The sequence below is a fragment of the Brachypodium distachyon genome, chromosome 1 (genome assembly GCF_000005505.3).
Source record: "Brachypodium distachyon strain Bd21 chromosome 1, Brachypodium_distachyon_v3.0, whole genome shotgun sequence".
In the NCBI taxonomy this organism is placed as follows: Eukaryota; Viridiplantae; Streptophyta; class Magnoliopsida; order Poales; family Poaceae; genus Brachypodium; species Brachypodium distachyon.
Genome location: NC_016131.3, coordinates 62,949,133 through 62,968,987, shown reverse-complemented (window position 1 = coordinate 62,968,987; position 19,855 = coordinate 62,949,133). Strand labels below are relative to the sequence as shown.

General features: G+C 43.9%; 2 protein-coding genes and 1 pseudogene across 2 annotated transcripts; 1 reads left to right on the top strand and 2 right to left on the bottom strand.

Annotated features, from left to right (window-relative positions):
- Window positions 1-2,868: 2,868 nt before the first annotated feature.
- On the bottom strand, window positions 2,869-7,585 carry LOC106865702 (annotated as a pseudogene).
- A 3,178-nt stretch (window positions 7,586-10,763) lies between these two features.
- On the top strand, window positions 10,764-17,210 carry LOC100834835 (probable apyrase 1). The gene is made up of 9 exons (XM_003557949.4): window positions 10,764-11,572; window positions 12,715-12,843; window positions 12,919-12,975; window positions 13,074-13,166; window positions 13,248-13,453; window positions 14,055-14,149; window positions 14,660-14,874; window positions 16,506-16,695; window positions 16,779-17,210. Exons 1-9 carry the CDS (start codon window positions 11,216-11,218, stop codon window positions 16,889-16,891), a joined length of 1,455 nt encoding a protein of 484 aa, XP_003557997.1. The 5' UTR covers window positions 10,764-11,215; the 3' UTR covers window positions 16,892-17,210.
- Window positions 17,211-17,621: 411 nt separating this feature from the next.
- Window positions 17,622-19,855, bottom strand: LOC100841806 (transmembrane emp24 domain-containing protein p24delta10). Its single transcript, XM_010231857.3, has 3 exons — window positions 19,202-19,855; window positions 18,089-18,162; window positions 17,622-17,985 (listed from the first exon to the last, which is right to left on the bottom strand). The coding sequence occupies exons 1-3, from the start codon at window positions 19,733-19,735 to the stop codon at window positions 17,841-17,843; spliced, it is 753 nt and encodes a 250-aa protein (XP_010230159.3). The 5' UTR covers window positions 19,736-19,855; the 3' UTR covers window positions 17,622-17,840.

Below are 19,855 nucleotides of genomic sequence, written 5' to 3'. Positions count from 1 at the left end.
TGTTTTGATCATCACGAATTATAACGTGCTTATAGTAGTTTTATAGTAGTACTATTGTATAACCACATAAAACTTTTCAAGATATTTAAACAACTGACGTTCAAGCTTTCAGAGCTCTGGGTGGGTGTGCAGTAGTTCCTTATGTGTTTCAGACGTAATTGCTGATTAGACACTGATCCGATTGTGATAGAAGTAATGACGAGGGACTAGTGAATTTCTTGTGTGCTTAGGGCACCTCGTTCCTCCTATATCCGGCTCTCTGCACCAAATTGATCTTAAAATGCTAAGAACCTCCGCGTGGAAAATGGAAAGAAAATAATGGGGTATGGGCCGTCTGTTGCTTTTGACTAAGTTTCATTCGCTCGAAGTGTTGTTGCACTCAACAAAAAGCTGTTATAGCATGATCTGGCCCACGTACACTTTCTTTCTTCCCTTTAGACAAAAATTGATGGCTTTGGACTTTGCTAGAATTTCTTTTCTTTGATTTTTATTTTTTGTTACATTTGATAACTAGAACTTTCTAACGTTGAGAAACACCTCTTGGTGTGGCGGTGGAGTTGTGGGTGCATGATTCCATCCACCAGATTCAAATCCTGCTGCTTACAATTATACTATAGTGGTTTCCCCTACAAACTTTTCATAAAAAAAGAACTTTCTAACGTTTGGCCAACCTTATAACAAAAAATATATTAACATCTACGATTTCAAATCAAAATTATTAGATCCGTTATGAAATATATTTGACCTCAAAATTTGACGGCCAACAAAAATTATATGACTTCCATACGGTCAACAAAAATTGTATTTGAATTATATTATTAATTGAGTTCTCTCTTTCTTAGATCTTAGCGCAACAGGAGTATTTAATTGGATCCCCATGACTAGCAACAATTTTCAAAACTGCAATGATAGTGGATCCCAGTCGTCCAACCGTATGAAAAAAAAATTACTCCCTCCGTTCCATAAAGATTGGCGCGGCTTTCAACTAGCTCTAGTTTAAAACGGTGACAATCTTCATGGAACGGAGGAAGTATGTATTTGCCTTCAGCTTTTTTTTTTAACTGTGTTTGTGTTCACTTATCTGCTTGTGTGACTTCTGTCCTCATTGCTCACTTTAGAAATGTATTTCACGCACTCATTGCGTTCACTACAGATTAAGGTCTTTTCTTTAAAAAAAAAAGCTTAAGCATACGAATTATTTCCTCCGTCCCATATTAAGCAACTCAAATTTGTTTAAATATGAACATATCTATATACTAAAATATGTCTAGATACATATAATATTTCGGCACTTAATATGAGACAGAGGGAGCATATTTGAAAACATACGCGGTACACTGCATCACCATAGCTACACGAAAATGGTAGCTTTTGGTAAAGAGAAAAAAACTAATTCAATATTGTCATCGTTGTCAATTTGTCATGCAGATAGGTTCTATCTACCGTCAGAGACATGCCATACAACAATTGATTGTAAATATCGTCACTCGTCAGGGATAAAAAGAACACCGGAAAAAAGCCAACGCACCAGAAGATACTCAATCCGTTCCTAAGTGTAAGATGTTTTCAAATATTCTAAATTTTAATTAAGTTTTAAGTTTATTGACAAATCTATGAACCGTTTATAACTTGAAATTAGTTTATTAAATCATACATCTTCACAACATATTTATTTGATATCGACAAAAGCTAAAACAAAAAGAGTAGTGACAAGTAATCGATGGCAGGACCTGAGCACAAGACAGCAACGTGATGCCTATCCGAAACTGAACTCCGCCATCGATTTATACCGCGATCGACAACGCCAGCGCGTACGTACGTTGACTGGCCATGCACGCGCGCACGCACGGACCATGCTTCCGCCACGTCCCGCGTGTGCGCCAGGCAGTCAGCAAAAGAAAAGGAAGGAAAAAAAAAGGCCCTGCACTCACTCACAGACCAATTCGTTGCGTTGAAGCATCGGCTGCGTACGTGCGAGGCTGCGAGCTGGCGAGGCGGCGCGCAGTCTTCCGCGGGGTGAAGAAGAAGACGGCGGCCGGTGACCCTGCGCGCGCCACAGCTGATTGTCGCGTCGGGATCGCGCCGTGTGCAGTGCTCGATCGTGTCATGTGCCCGAAAGCGACCGCGGGTTTTGGTTAGGCGCTTTGGCTTGGCCAGTTGGCCTGCCTTCGCCAGTCCGATTGGCGCCTCAGGCCTCAGGGGTGGAAATATATGGCGTGCGCGTCCTAGCCTCCTAGGCGGCAACTATCCGTGTTTGCGTGGAGCAGCGGTAGACGATTGGAAGTCGTATCGTGTCATGCTGTACTGCACGTTCTGCTACGTACGCTTTTCCGTGGAAGTTTTGATAGTGGACGACGCGCCTGGACTTGTTCGACGACCCATGGGCCAAATTAACTGTTTTCAACTCTCCGGGCCGAAAAGCTTGCAGTCCAACTTTGCACTGTCTGGTGGGCCCATTCTTATATTAGATGAAAGAGTTCGTAGGACCATGCAGGGTTTTCATACGAATTTTGTTACGGAGTACTTCACCATGGTTTGAAATTGTTTGATTCAGACAAGTTCTACAAGTTCAGGGTTTAAAATGGACTTTTCTCAAATTTAAATCAAAAGAGAGATTCATGTAGCTTTAAGGATATGGAAGGGATTGTTTAAATAAAAAAGTGTCATTCACATAAAATAGAAAATATCCAAATGCAACCAAAGAGAGAAACTATTTTTTTCACCAAATTATTAGCAATATTTTTGCAGTAAATTTCAAATGGCACTAATAACATTCAATAATTCAAGGTCAAAATTGGTATTATGTCTTCCCCCCCCCCCCCCCCCCCCCAAAAAAAAAAAGAGTACCAGATTAATGCCCATTACACCAGCAGGGCCAATAATGCTCTTCGTTACTGCATCCAGAACGCACTTTCCATCCCAGGAGTTTGACAGAGGGCAAATGCAACAGCCAAATTTTACAACATAGAATCTGCCAGCTACTCTAGAGAAAATTCAGGACTACATCTACCGTTCATATGTAGCACTACTACATTAAGGCCATATCATCAACGAACCTGAAGAAGAGAGGATATGAAAACAGAATCAACATATTCTTCCCTCAAAAAAAAAAGAATCAACATATTCTGAATCTAGCCATCATCTAGTCTATGGGTGGCATAAGCTCCTCCACGGCTCCACCTCCCAGGTGGATCTTCCAATCCAGAAGAATAATGCTTCAGATCATCTGTGTTAAGCTTGCACATGCATAGTGTTACAACTTATTCACAACAGTTCCCTTTATGAAAACAGAATCAACATAAAGGGGGCGAGGCTCGGCAAAAATATCACACATGCCAGCTGCAAAGGAAGCTCCAGGTACTTTTGCCAAAACATTTCACTTTTGACACTCTGTACACCAACCGGCCAAAAAAATTTAGAGGTCATATCTCAGTATGTTTGACCTTTTCCATTCTCTTTCTTGCAGGCCCAAGGCATTCATGAGGATTTGCATAGAAGTAGTCTTCTTCCTTTGGCTGCCCAGCAATAACTTTCCTTCCGGTGGGCTGGCTCATCCGACCCTCGTGTAGCTCCTTGACAGCAGAACAGAATTCATCCCGGGAGAGCTCCTGATATTCAAAAAGGTCTATAAGCTCAACAAGCTTCTTCCTATCGAGCTGTATAGTTCTGCGGAAGCCCATAAACCTGCATTCCCAACACATGCACTTTTGGGTTAACCGAGAGGCATTTATTTATTTTTTGATTCCTTCTTGCTTGCAGTAGTCACGATTCTTCAAAACAAACATACCCACATCTACATGGGAGCACACACTACGAACTGTGTGGTGTGTGCACAGAAACATTTCTTTTGTTTTGCTTCCCACTCAGCCAGCCATGTTGCAATAATAAGAGTAAATTTCATAGAACCACGGATTTTGAGGCAGCCTTCTCACGGAGCACCGGTAGAGCTAATGTGTCCACAGAACCACAACTTTTGTGTCCAATTGTCTCAGTCCACCCAAAACACGGGTTTAAACTCGTTTGACACTATTTCTTACAGGTGGGGCCCGCACGTCAGGCCAGCACACCATGGGCACGCCGGCGGCCAAGCTCTCGCTGGTGGAGTTCCAGTCGTTGTGCGTCGCGAAGCACCCCATGGCGCCGTGCCGCAGCACCCGCTCCAGGTAGCCGTTCGTCAGGTAGCTCGCATCTGACGGTGACAGAGAAATTTGCAGAATTCGTTAACTAATTTGAAGATTGATTTTTCGTGGTTAATTTGAAGCGAAAATTTCCTGACCTTTGAGTGGGATGTAGCCTCTGTCTCGGAGGTCCCGGAGCCTCATGTGGCCCATGAGCGAGGCCGCGCTGCCGCCCCAGAACATGACGGAGGGGATCCCGAGCTCCCGTGCCACGCGCAGCGCGAAGCTCATCAGCGTCGTGGCCACCGCACAGGTGACCGGCGGCACGCCAGTAATGGCGCCGCCGCTGAGCCGCGCGATGAGGTCCCTGAGCGGCGCGGCGCAGGGGCGGCTGCCGTGGTCCGGCGCGGCGCGGTCGGCGTCCGTCAGGCCGTCCGGGATCTCCTCGAACCGGAACCCGTCGTCCTCGCGGCCGAGCACGGAGGCAGCGGTGGTTGTGCTCGGTGTTGACGAAGGTGATGTAGACGCCGCGGCGGTGGAGGAGCTTGGCGAGCTGCAGCGCCGGGTTGATGTTGCCGGAGCCCGGGTACGGGTCGGGTCGGGTCTGACGTGGCACCTGACGTGCGGGCTCCACCTATAAGAAATAGTGTCGACCGAGCTTAAACCCGTGTTTTGGGTGGACTGAGACAATTGGACACAAAAGTTATGATTATGTGGACATATTAGCATCTATGCTCCGTGAGAAGGCTGCCTCAAAAATTCTGTGAAATTTACTCCAGTAATAAATACACATGCAGCCAACAAGACTAGATATTCATGTTAGGAAGGTCAGAAATAGGCATACCTGCGATGTCCTTCTACAACTTTAGCCATGTTTCCATCATTACTGGGAATTAAAAATCACTTGCAAAAGAAACAAGATAGTCCAGGGCTGCCATTTGAGTTGATTGTTTCTAGAAGAGGCGTAACTCATCTTCGGATAAAAGCATCTCCTTCCGCACCTACAGTTTACATAGTTAGCAGGAAATTATGGATGTTGAAATATGATCTGCTTACAATATTAGGGAACTCTTTCTTCAGTGCAGCTAATCTTTTTTCACCACCATAGATTTCACCTGAGGCAATATATATTCGAGTGTCCCTGGGAAAACCAAGAGCTTTCAGCACTGAAGTTGTTTCTCGAGGTGTAAGCGGGCACAATCCCTGGAGTCTTTTCTTTTCAGAGTTTATTTCCTTTTGTTTGCACCAGGGATATGCATACCTGAGATCCAAAGAACAGACAACAACGAAGACCCAAGACAAAGGTTGGGAGGAGAAAGTACGGTTAGTTACAAAGCTGTAACGCTGAACGAACCTCATTTTCATGAGCTCTGCTGTTTCTTGGTCAGAACATCCATATGTACAACCAGAGAAGGCAAACATATCCATCTCATATCTCACATGAAGCACAACAAATGGTCCATTTTTCTTAGAGTTGATATCATCTTGTTGCCTAGGGCCTCAATAGATGGTGTGAATCTTAACGCATTGTAATTATAAACTTTTGGAGCTTCAGAGGGAGGCCATTGTTCGCAAGGCGAGAAATCTGTCTTGCTAAAACGTACCACCTTGTGCTTTCGCAACAGAGGCAAGATCTCAAAGGAAGAACACACTTAGAGCAAGAACCAAGCAGAAGACAGAAGAAAAATGTAAATCTATTTCTTGGAGGAAAATTACTTTCTAACCTGTCTCAAATAGTATTTCTCACTAGACCAGCTTATTGGTTGCATTGATAATGGAACTTTCCCTCTGCACTTACGTGGGAGTTCTCTGACAATCTTCACTTCATCTCTCAAATAATCAACGAAATGATTTACATCAAATATATCCACAAAGTCATTGAAAAGTAACTACCATGGGCCAGTGATTGCACCTTCTAACTGTACAAACCACCAAAAGGAAGCGTGAGAACCCCACCTAGGATCAGCCCAGAAGGATTGCTTACCGAGTTCAGGTACCACCATGGTCAGATTCAAATATCACATATCTACACAAGAGAAGCTTTTATGAAGCATCAATATAGCATATTTGGAAGCATCACTGTAGATTAGCGCTAAAAATTTAGTAAAAAGGCCAGAAGAGTTAGTATTCAGTAGTAACAGCAGCTCGCATTTGGTTCAGACCACCATTACATGATATAAGAAGATAGTCGTTACTTCTGTAAAATCCTTCAAAGAGAAATGGAGTTTTAGTCAGACTGAACTCATCATTCTGCAAATGCAAACTTCTACCAGAGCAATGCCGCATATATGTAAGGATAAATCTACATAGTAGAATAGACTCAGGTAAAGATGATTCGAGGAAACTGTATTCTCAAGCACTGAAATTTACCGCAAAGGAAACTAAAAGTTGTTCCTTTTCGATGTATCGCCTACCTGGTAATTAGAACCTTGCTATGCAATTGGAAAAACCCTCTACATGAGGTAGCCATAATTCTTGTGAAAACAACCGAAACAGAAAATCATCCTTGCAAAATACTACTCATCAATTGTCTCCATGCTCAACGGACATCAGATTTAGCATTGGCAAAGGACAAAAGCTCATGTGGCATAAAACTTTGCTAGATAATCAACGCCACAAATGCTCCTTGGTAACAAGCTAAAACACAAATTAAGACATCACATTTTGGCATGAAGACTCGCTTCACAGAATCAACACGAGCTAACTGAACATAGCATAAGACAACACCAAAACAATCAGTTATTCTGTAGTCAGTCTCCATCACAGCAGCCCATCGAAGTACTAAATCGGCATTACAGATCAAGGGCAAATCGGGGCCCTATGCACCAAGAGAAGCACAAATCAAGATAAATCAGGCAACAAATAACGGCCCAAATTCGGTAAACCCAAATCTCTGAACAGTTTGCACCAAGAATGACCCAAATTTAACCCGGTAAACAATTCGATCCAACTTATGGATGTTGTAGAGCTACTACATTTCGATTGCCACTACTGAGTAAGAGAGAAGCGCCTCACACAACGAAGACTAAAGCGAGTGAGACTAGATTCCAAGAACCCAACCCAAGAACCAAGAATCGCCGACGGAACGGTGAGATCAAGAAGATAAGAGCCACTCACTTCTGGTAAGCAGAACTGGTGGCGCAAGGCCCCCGACCTTGTCGGGAGCAAGTAACGGAAGAGGCGGTGATGAAGCTATTGCGGTTCCCTATGCAAGAGGGCCGGGCAGCGCGGAGCGGCGAGCGGGGGAGAGGGAGACCGAAGAAGGCGGAAAGGTGGAGGAGCGCTGTCCAGAGCAGGATGCTCGAGGCGACCCGCACCGCCCACCGCAGCAGCCGAACACCGCCCATCCATCGGCGGGTTGGCGGAGGTGAGGCCTTCTGCTTGGCCATGGGAGCTTCCTCCTCGCTTGGCGCAGGGAGCGTTCGTTAGCATTTCGATCGGTTTTGGGGTGCCTATTTGCAAGGTTGTTGATTCCTTCTTCTTTTTTCGGTTTTGTTACCTTCTGTTTTTTAGTTAGATAGAAAATCAGTCAATGTATTTTGGCCGTCAGATTTTAGTCCGACAGTAACACGTTGGAGGAAAAAGAGCGTGAATGACATCAGATATTAATCTAACTATGCATCCGGATTTAAACATTTTCTTAAAATCCAGACGCACGAGACATAGCCGCTCTTTTTTATATTTAAATACAAATGTTTGGAACTTAAATATTAGGAAAAGAACCTTTGAAATTTTCTCACATAAACTCAAATCCAACGTACTAATTTTTTTTCATGAACTCCATCGTACTGATTGGTTACGAGAAACCCAAATTTTATGACCGAAGCAGGTTGGCAGCAATGCCGACAATTGGAGCCCACAAATCAGCCTCTCGTAGTCATAATAGGTTGGTTTTTGGCGGCCAGTTTAGATCTGGCTTGAACTAGCCTGTATGGACATGCCGTGCTGCCTTACTCGGAAGTTTCGTCGGGTCTCGCAAAAACTCCTGTGGAAGAAATCACTTCCAACAATTTCCAACTGTCGCCGCCACGCTAGTGTTCCCTGACTCCGACTGATTGTCGCCGTGAGCCGATCTCCCTCTTTGGCGAGTTTTGCCCATGTGAGTCGACCTTTGGAGCTCCATGCGACCTTCTAAGCATGTCGATGCCACTTTGGAGTCCCCACATGCTCCATATGCCCGCATCGAACCCCTCCTCTAGTGCCACCGTTGAGGACCCCGTTCCGGTGCTCCTATGCCTCTCTGAACACGCCTTCATGTTTAGGGGTGCTCTTGGTGCTCCCCTCTCCCCCTTTCCATCTCCTCCCCTCCTCCCTCTCTCGTGCTCTTGGTCACCTCCGCGCCTAGCGCTGCCTTCCGCGGACGCTTGAGCCTGCCACTGACGCACTTCTAGCAACGAGACAGCCTGCTCCGCCTTCCCTTGTTGCAGCTGCATGCTCTGCTAGCTTCTCCTCTACTCAGCAGCACTCATAGTTCTCTAGCGAGGTACGCCGGAGCTTAGTTTCCAGCATTGTTTTTGACACGAGGTTGTTGATCTTTTTTTACAAGGAATGTTAGCCGATATTTATCGCCCACACAATTGTACGATAGTTACACTTATCATGTCGAGTATTTTTTTTAATGAATAGAAAAGTGAGAAAATGTGCCCTAATGTTTCGTCTTCACTCCTTGCACAAAGACAACAAGACAAAAACATTATTTTGAAAATGAAAATGCCCACTTCTAAAGACTTGTTTGGAGTGCTTCACTCCACCTAAATTTCACTTCACTTCTAAACTCCACTCCACCTTAGTTCCACTCCAGCTGATAAATGTGTTTGGGACACAAATCAGCTCCGGACTACCCTTTTTCTTTTGCTGATTTATTTTTTGTTTCTTTCCAATGGATCGATCTGGTACCTTGTATATCACGCAAGTGTTGATCGTTGGACTTGGCCGATTAATACAACTCGTGATATATCGATTGTTTGCATGTATCTCTTTTTTTTTGGTTCACGTGTTGTTGTTTCGTACATGCATCAAACATGTACATCAGCTTATCAGCTTGATGAATCAGATTTTTGTGCTCCTATCGATTCTAGCAAATGAATCCGCATCAAATATATCTGACGACGGCGTCATGGAGAAGCGGCGTCCAGCAACTTGATGAATCAAACATGTAGAAGCGGATCAAGATTTTTGTGCTCCCGATCGATCCCATGGCGGCGTCCTGGAGATGCGGCCGGCCGGCGACGTCTAGGCTTGGTGAATCAAACAAGAACAACAGCTTCATGAATCGGATTTATGGTCTCCCGATCGATCCCATGGCGGCGTCCTGTAGAAGCGGCCGCGGCTGCGAATCCTGGTGTCGGCGACGGCGGCGAATCGCGGGGAAGCGGCGGCAGCTTGCCGGGGACGCGCGGGTTCGTCGGAGGAGGAGTGCGGACTCTACCTAGGGCAGAAGATGTACTGCCATGGAAGGGATTCGGGGGAGATGCGCCCATGGGGAGAAAGAACAGCGCAAACGTGATAGGAGGAAGAAGAGGAGTCGGGCGTTCTATTCGGGCGAAATATAACGGTTCGGTATCACTTTTGGTGGGTAAATACATCTAACTTTGTTGACTCCAGGTGATCTCTTTCTTCACTTTTGTTAGGTGAAGTGGAGCAGGTGAAGCATCTCTTTCTTGATTCCAGTAAAATGAACTAGAGAGGTGTGTTACTTCACTTCACCTAACAAATGGAGTTAAAAATGTTTGGAACAACTTCACTTGCTTTAAGTGTGAAGCTGTGAAGTGGAGTTGTCCCAAACATGCTCTAAGTATATTATGTGTGTGTTAGCTGAACACATACAAGAGGGCACGGCAAGACATTTGATTTTATCTTAAGCTTGATTTCCAAATCAACTTGAAAAGGCGAGACACGTCTATTTATCTGATTTTTTTTTAATAATGTTGACTGGGAGAGTAGTAATTTTTGCCAAATAGGTGTCCACACATCCACATGAGCGCAACAGAGGAGCGATGAACAATTAGTTATTGTAATTAGGGAGATAAGTGGGATCCCGCATATGTCTCGATTCTAGTTCGATTTTCAAAACTTACAGGACTTTCTCAGATTCATATTACTTGTCAAAACATTATGTGTATGTAGATACTTTTTAAACATAGATACATGCATATTTGTACAAATTTGAGACAAATAATATGGATCGGAGGAAGTAAATTTTTTTTTTGAAATTTGAAGTAGAAATTGGACTTAAACAGGATCCCGCTTGGATCACTAATTGTAACTGCAAGATGTCTTTTTGAGACAATGGTAAGTGGAAACCAGCCACAACAGAATCTAGGCTCTAAAATCATGAACCGCAAGATCTTTATTCCTAACAAAGAGAGCAGTCCAGGAAATCATTGTTCCAAATCTGATCATGCCATAAATCTTCTGAGATGGTGTCTCCCATCCCTGGTTGACCTATATAGATTGAACACAATTTCTGAGCCTATGGACTCGTTTTCTGAGCCTTAAATAATTATTTTGAAATACCTATATATCATGTAAAGGGAGCAAAATTATTTTGAAACAGCTACAAGCTGACTTGCGGCGGCCGAGCCCGGTACCCGGTCACCCGGCCGCCCGGCCCGGGGGGCAGCTCAGCGGAGCGGGTGCTCCACGCTCGTTGGTCCTAGGGCCCCCGGTATTTCCCGTCACGTTTCACCTCGTCTCTCTCCCCTCGCTCCGCACCCCCCTCTTGGCCAGAGCCCGGCGCACGAGAGTCCTTCCCTCCAATCCAACCAAGCAAATTCGTCACTCAATTCACCACTTCGCCGCTCCGATCGCAATGCCGCCCCGGAGTCAAACCCAACGGTCGCCGTGAGCCACGACAGAGAGATACCCCGCACGCTGATTTGCGCGACCCACCCCCCAACGCTCCGCAAGGCCGCACGCGGCGGCCGCCCCGACCGGACGCCCTGGAGCCGGCGCAGCAGGAGGCGGTGAAGCCGTCCCCGACCAACGGCCGCATCCGCTACCGGTCGCCCTCGGCGGCCGATCTGCTCCCCGTCGACGACCTCACCGCTGGCCCCTCTGCTGCTGACGCCGCGGCGGCTACTGCGGTGGCCGCCAGGATGCGGCGCTTCTCGACCCCTGGCGCGCGGCAGCAGCAGGGGGAGGCCGTGTCCGACCGCGTCCACCGCTACCGCGGGGTGCTGATGGTGGTGCTCGCGCCGGTGCTCCTCATCTCGTTCGTGCTCCTCCTCATGCCGCGGCCCCCGCCCTCCGTCACCGCGAGGGCCTCCACTGGGCTCGTCGCCGTTGGTGGCAGGAGGTGGGGGCCCCAGGCCGTGGGCGGAGTTGGTGATGGATCGAACAGGTATGCGGTGATATTTGACGCCGGGAGCTCCGGGAGCCGCGTGCACGTCTACTGCTTCGACGCCAACTTGGATCTTGTTCCTATAGGGAATGAGATCGAGCTGTTCAAGCAGGTGACTTGTTTGGGTCTACTTACCTTTAATAACAATGTGCTGACATTGTCGTGTGGGATCTGGCCATCTTATGATCTTATGCTAGAGCGTTACTTGAGATGATTGACCCACTGGTAATGAGATGAGATAGTTTCAGTTCTTCAAAATGTGTACATTTGAGAGGAAACAACACAACTTATTGTAGTACTGACTACTGAGCAAACCTAACCTTTATGGTTTGCTTTAAGGATATTAGGGATATATAACACCTGCAGTGCTAGTTGGATAATGCATTTGACATGCTAGGGTAGCACACAATTCAGTGCATCAGAAGTTGACAATCAATCCACTTTCTGTCTCCGGCTATAAACAAAACTTGAGAGCCCTATGGCTTACGATTGGCTCAAGTTTGTGGGGAGCAGAGCTGTAAAACCGACAAATATTGGCTCAATTAACTCAAGGACCTAGTACTTTTAAATTTGGGCTGTTTATCTATAGAAGCAGTTGTTTACCCAGCTATGAAACCTTATGGATGATCAAGTCTGTTTAAGTTGAGCACATTATTCTTCTGCAGTCAGCTGGGATGTTTGCATATATGTAGAGCAGAACTAGCTGACATTTCCTAAGATAGTAAAGATACTTTTTTTAATGCTATCATTTTGCCCAGATGATATTCTAGAATTAATCTCACCGCAAAACTAGACAAGGACTGGTATGAACAACCAGCCATCTTGCCCTTTTGGCAGTTATAGAACCCAGGTACAGGTAGGATTGTCAATCGTTCAATCAAATTAGTTTGATGCCCCAAAAGTTGGTCGAAGAAATGTTAGGTTTTGTTTGCTGGGGAAAAACTTTAATCATACAACATCAGTGACTGATTATCATCGTGGAAGCTACATCCTGTCATTGGCTGGAGAAGTATGCAGCGCTAGCTTTCTACCTTGGTGTGGTTTGTATTCATTTATTGAAAGGATTTATGATGAAGTTGTTTGGTGTTTCAAGGACCTTGCAGACAAAAGATGTCTGTTTCTTCCTAGACACAAAATGATCTGATACTACTGTCACCCTGCAATGTATGTGAATAGAAAAGAACAATTTTACATGCAGGAAAGAGAGAAGAAAATATAACATTACCTGATTTCCCATCTTTTTTTCCTTTTCAGCAAAAACTGGGCCTGAGTGCTTATGCCAAGGATCCACAGGAGGCTGCTGAGTCACTCGTTTCTCTTCTAGAGGAAGCTGAAAAAGTAGTTCCTGTAGAATTGCGTGAGCAGACACCTGTTAGGGTTGGGGTGAGCTATTCTTTCCTGTATATAGTCTCACAATATGGTTTTCTGCTGAACTTTTATTGTTGAACTCTTATGCAGGCCACTGCAGGTCTCAGAGCATTAGGAACTGAAAGGTCTGATGAAATTTTGCAAGCGGTAAATGTTGTCCTTTTTATTTGACCTGGCTCTTAATATGTTCTGAAATGTTTTAGCTGATCATGCACTCTTTTGGTTATTGAATATGAGTTCTGCAGGTTAGGGATCTTCTTCGTGACAAGAGTTCTTTCAAATCCCAACCAGATTGGGTCACTGTTCTAGATGGATCTCAGGAAGGTGCATTCCAGTGGGTACGAACCGTGCAGAATGATCCTTTTGTAACCTTTATACCACTATGAAGCAACATGAATGATTCTTCTTTGTTTTTGTAGGTTACCATCAACTATCTGTTGGAGAAATTGGGAAAGCCTTACTCGCACACAGTTGGAGTGGTTGATCTAGGAGGTGGTTCTGTCCAAATGGCTTATGCTATCTCGGAAAAGGATGCAGCAAAGGCTCCTGAAGTTTCAGATGGTGAAGATTCATATGTGAAGAAACTGGTACTCAAGGGAACAACATATTATCTTTATGTTCACAGGTATGCATCAAATAAGTCATTGCGATTCAAACTCCAAATGTCGAAAGATTATTGAACTTGTGCTGCTATTTTTCTGTCAAGATATTTAAATATTTAATTAAACTAATTATGTCTGGACCTGTTATTAGTGTGGCAAATTGTGTAGAACCAATCCTTGGGTAGTCTCCACAGCTTAGTTATGGTCCTTATAGTAGGAATTTATAGTTGGAATGGCCTACAAATATCTTGGAGTTCCTAGGTCATACAAAACTGTAAGAAGAAGAAGCCCTGCCATCATTTTGGAAGTTGATACCAATACCATACAGTGACAGAGATGTGCATTTGGGCTGACCTGATGATACATCTAGTAATCTAGTTACTTTGCTTCATCACTTGCATTGAGTGAACTACCAATACGGTGGAAGTAAACTACCCATTGGGTTGTGGCCTCGTGGGTTGGCCCAGCCTGTTATGTTCTAAATGAATTGTTGTGGGTGTCAGTATATAAATATTATTTACTACATTGTGATGATCTACTGTTTCAACTGACATCACAAGATCTTTTATCCATCTAAATAAGATAGGTAAAGATCGCAATGTAACTGCAAACATTTTTGTACAGTTATTTGCATTATGGTTTGCTGGCGGCTAGAGCAGAGATCTTAAAAGCTGGTGAAAGCAACGATTACAGCAACTGTATGTTGGACGGATATCATGGTATGGCTGCTTGCTTTTGTTTTAGTCTTCCAAGCCCAACGTTGAAAACTGATTAAGAAAAAAAAAATCCCCTTTTGGCTGTCTAGAACTTTAATTTAAATGAACTACATGTGAATTTAGTAAATTGATGTCAACATCAGAAGGGCAGGTGCTCATTTTAAAACAAAGACGAGCTTACACGATGATGCTTTTCCTGAACAAAGTTCTATTCTATGTGGGTGTTCTTACCCTGTTTCAAATAATTAATGCCCTATTGGCATCCTGTAAAGTTCTGCATGCCATCAAGTGTTAATGTAGTGTTTGCAGTGTTCTGTATAGTGGAGGCACAGATAAAAACATAGCTGCTCCACCGTCACATTATGCTCACTAGGAAGCATTTTTATGTGTATATGCATGTTCCAGCTTCCCAATAGATGAAAATTTTCCTTGAATTTACTGTCTCAATTGCTGTTTTCTTATGATTGTGTACGGCAGTGTTGGATTTAATTGTCCTTTTCATTTGTATTGAAGGGAAATACAAATATGGTGATGATACATTTGAGGCATCAGGTTCATCTAGTGCCAGTTATTCCAAGTGCAGGGCTATTGCAGTGAGTGCTCTTAAAGTTGATGAACCGGCATGTACTCACATGAAATGCACCTTTGGTGGTGTGTGGAATGGTGGTGGTGGAGATGGACAGAAGAATCTTTTTGTAGCATCGTTTTTCTTTGATAGGGCTGCTGAGGTAAGTCATTTTTAAAGATGAAACCTTTTACCACAATTAGAAGGCATTTTCCCTGGCTCATTTGCATTGATGAGACGAAGCAGTCAAACAACATTACAACCCATGGGGAAAACAGTTGAGTACCTTCTCAGTAAGAAAAGGTAGCAAAGCACAAAAAGCCACAAGAGTCAGATAATGTGTGCTGATAAAGCAGATACAACACACTCAGCAACTATTTTCCATCTTAGATAAAGAAATTTCAGCATGCTCGCCTCCAGGCTATCCTCAGTGATTCCTTTCGACTTGCTCTTCAGTTTTCTAATACAGCGATTGTTCTGGGCCTCAACAGATCCTCGCACAAACAATATTTATCACTCGTGAGCTGTGGTTAATATCATTTAACCACCACCTAGCCATGGGCTTGTGATCTTGATTAATACAGATGCCAAGAAGTTAAGTGGTGAAATCATTCGAAAAAAAAGATGGCGTGCAGTCAGGTTCATTACAAAAGAGGCTCATCTGTGATTCAAAGTTGTTAACTTGTTATTGTTATTTGCCTACAACCAAAAAAGACCAAAATATGTGGTGGAATGAACAATTCGCAAATGGCAGGAGTGTGCACAGGGTTTCATAGTCAATACCACCAAGTTGAGGTTTGTTGGCCCCAAAGTTGATGACAACATACAAAGAACTTGGAGAATTCACCCTCTTCTCATCAAATTTCCAAATCATGCAGTCAGGTTCCTCACTAGAAGGAAGAGACTCAATTATTTGCAACAGTTAAAACCTGATATTATCAGTCTGTGGTCAAAACATCTTTTGAAAGTCAAATTGGATCCATCCCCCACACCAGCTAGAAAACCATACTGCTCTTGAGCAATAATGAACAGATACAAATGTTAAATTGCTAAACTCAAGGTCCAAAACCAGTTACCACCCAGAAATGAATATTACCATTGCCAACCTGCCATCTAAAACCCATTTTTGCTGCACGGCAGACCCATATGACCCCCTACCAACAGGGGTGGACCTAGACATAAATTGACCCGGTGTCCTTGTGTTAATCACAAATAAGTTTTACTTAGAGTTGGGGGTGTCACACACTATAGATACATGAGATTATCAATGAAAATTTGTGTAGACCCTTGTCTTCAGTGCACCTGGGTAGTTGCACGTAGGTACGACCCTACCAAAAGGGTGATACTCCCTCCTTTTCACAAAGGTTGGCATATTTTGTATCGTTAAGACAAGACTTTAACCAAAAATTACTTTATTCTCATGTGTTTTTTAAGACATGAAATTTATATTGATAGTTTCGTCTTCAAAAGTTCTTGCTGATAATTGTGGTTTCATATCATACATATTACGTATTAATAAAGTTATGATTGGTCAAAGTCTTGTCTTAACGAAATCAAATACGCCAACCTTTGTGAAAGGGAAGGAGTATGTTAGAAGAATTTTTTGGTTATTAGTATCATTTTTGAAAATCAACAAGTTCCTGCAAATTTTACTATCACCCAGGTAGCCAACAAGCAGAGATTGAAATCCTGCATGTTAAGAATCCTTAAACCACCATGATCTTTGCTCTGGCATAAATTGATTGCTAGCCCCTCTCACCGTATTCATTTAATTGTCTCTCATTGCCTGCTCAGGCTGGATTTGTAAACCCGAAGGCAGCAGTTCCTAAGGTTAAACCATCAGACTTTGAAGAAGCTGCACGGCGTGTTTGTAAATTGAATGTGAAGGAGGCACGTGCCACATACCCTGATGTTTCAGAGGATAACATTCCATACCTTTGCATGGATCTTGTGTACCAGCACACATTACTTGTGGATGGATTCGGTATGGTTTGATGCAACACAATTTTCGATGCCTTTTGACATTTTCAACATATTTCTTATTATTCTTGCGCACATTTCTTTCAGGTGTGGATCCCTATCAAGATATTACGTTGGTAAAGAAGGTGCCTTATGGAAATTCATTTGTGGAAGCAGCATGGCCCCTTGGCAGTGCCATTGAGGTTGCATCTTCATCATAGGCAGAAATCAGCTCGGCAGTAACTTACTGAACAGACCCCAGCATATAGTTTTGGCTTAGCTTACCTTACCAATCGGGAATAGTGAGTTTAGATCCTAAGTTTGATGTTAGGATTTTTGTTTACCCCTTGATTCACCATTTCTTCTCCATCTTCCATTCTATTTATTTAGCATTTAAATACATTAACGTATACAAGAGTATAGCTTGGAGTTGCCCCGTGCGACCATTTGAAGATCTATTTTTTGTACTAATGAAAGCCAGATCAGAAACTTCGCAATCCTTTTGGACTTCGATGCAGATGCATAATTTTTTTGTTATCATTTGCCCCCTTGTGTCAACTTGGTTAATTTACTGCAGTTTTTTTTTTTGTTTCTCTGTGCACGAATATGATCGTTGTGAGATGGATATACCAGATGCAATCCTAAGCATTTTTTTTGTAGGGTGGTACCGTGAACTGAGTGAGAGCCCTACTTCCTGAATCCCTGAAACCAGCTAATTTGCAGTTTCTCTGTCACAGCCGGAATGCATAGCAACAAGTAACACAGAACTGGTGAAGCCGCCATAGAAACACAAAATATACGACACTTCATCTCCGACATGCGTACCATGCTCCAATCAAACGGACGCATAACGCATAGTGCCAGCCAGCTGAATCGGATAGTGCACCAGTTCTTCGGCCATCGTACCAAATTCCATCGTACGTTAGCACAACCCTATTCTCTTACAGTGAGTTACGTAGGTTCCACATTTTTTTTCGAAACGGAGCGTACGTTTCAGAATGGAATGGTAGCTTTCCTGAATATTGTGCTTAAACAAGGACATCGACGTTCAGGGGGCACACATACATGACGGGATCTACAACAATGTTCTAACCTTGATTACATGGTCAGTTAAGGGAGTATCCTTTTGCTGTGAAAAAAGGGAGCATCCTTTTCACTTTGCTCGAAGTTCTAGAGTATACGTAGTTTCTGAAAGAAAGCCTTTAGATGCCACAGCTGCAATGCGGCAACCCCGGCGCAGACCGCCAGAGACATCAGTGTGAACGAGCAAATTCTTACTGCGGTGCTCTCGTTGAGCCTCTGCATCTCACCTTCTCTGTCATTTTTGGTGAGCAACACAGTTATTAGGATTAATGGGCAACACAAATTCAAGTAAAAGATCTCAGGCAGCAAGACAAAAAAGTTCTCGATAATCCTACCTCCCGCCGAGAGAAATCATCTCTTCATGTATGAGTCGAGCAGAATCCTCCAAGTTCTTCAGTTCTGCGATATACTAGGAATACATTCGAAAATGTTGAATGTTATACAAGACTGCCAGATTTAACTATAAATTCAAATGAAATGCTAAGTAAAGAAGTTTATTTCCCTGCAATTTAAACATTTTTGCCTTGCCTTCAGCGCAAAGAAACTGCGTGTCTCGACATCTCAATAAAGTTAGTTGTTAAGTAAAATTATACAGTGTTTTAGTGACCTCTCAACCCTGAATTTTTCTGAGGAAATTCTCAACCCTGAGTTTCGATATGTTCCTGTCGGTCTGTCATGGAATTTACTAATTAAGTACTCCCTCCGTCACATATTAAGTGACTCCAATTTATCCAAATATGAATGAGTGCATACCCAAAAAGCGTCTTGATAAATTTAATATGAAACCGAGGGAGTATAACATTTTTCGCCATGCCTATTGCCTACTGCACCATCATGTGATACTCGTCAATTCTCCATAGTAGTAATAATGTTTTTAGTATCTACTCCGTGTGTCTGAACTCTGAAGATGTCCTTCTGGCTTACGAATTGAATGAAGTTAATGAGGATACTTCGAACAAATTACTGGGTTAAACTTTAAGTAGTCGACCCCCATCCAATCAAGCAATGTTATGTTACACCCTAAAAAAAAAGCAATGTTATGTTACAGTGTAATACATCAATACTAACATAAATGATTGATGAAAAAAGAAGAATAAAATGAAATCTACATAATAACCACAGGCAAATCAGCATTCTTCCACGTAACTTTCGTGTTATGTTAGTCACCGGCATGCAGCATAGTAATTTATCATAATTTCAGCTAATTCGAACTAGTACTGTTTACAAGAACGGTTTTGATATATATAAGTTGCTTGATCTTAAGTTACAGATAAGTTGATTTCTTGGCCGTTGAATATGATTTGCGTTTCAAGATTCGAAATGGTTGATGAAAAAATATAATAAAATGAGATCTACATAATAAATCCAACGGTCTTGAGTCGGCAATTTAAATTTAAACTTTTTTGTTTAGATAAAATAAGAACTCAAGGGGCGAGAAGCATACGTACATCAGTGCTTCCTTTCTTGGCAGTGGCAAGGTTGACGGCGGGAAGGGGTCCCTCGGCGCGGGCGCGGAGGAAGGTGATGAGGGGTCCCTCGGTGTGTGGGGCACGGATGTTGGCGTTCCACTGCACATCTACGGAGACCATGGCGCGGCGCTCGTAGTGGGGAGTCCAGAAGCAGGCGATGTAGCTCCCGCCCTCCGCCGCTTCGAACATGAACTCTCCAGCTCCATCGACGCCCTCCGTCAGGTGCAGCTCCTCGCCGTCCGGCCCCGTCACGCGCATCGAGACCGCGGAGCGGCTGGAGGCCTCCGCCACGCGGTACGACACGTGGGAGTGCCCGCCGCGGCCTAGGAACTCGGTGAGGCACTTTGAGCTGCCTGACGGCACGTCGAAGACTAGTGGCTCGACGACGACGGCGGCCGAGAGGAGGATGGCGGCGATGAGGCGTGTCAACGTTGACATTTGGCTTGCGTGCGATCGAGATCTAGCTGCTGTACTTGCGCCTGTGCGTGAGAGTCGCGATTCGTTGCTGCACATGTAGATCGCGGGCGGGCCAATGCAGCTTGCTTGCTTGGTGTCGGCGATGAGTGGGAGTAACCACCGGCGGTTGAGAGAGTAAAAATACTCTGCATTGCATTACATAGGGGACGAAGCTAA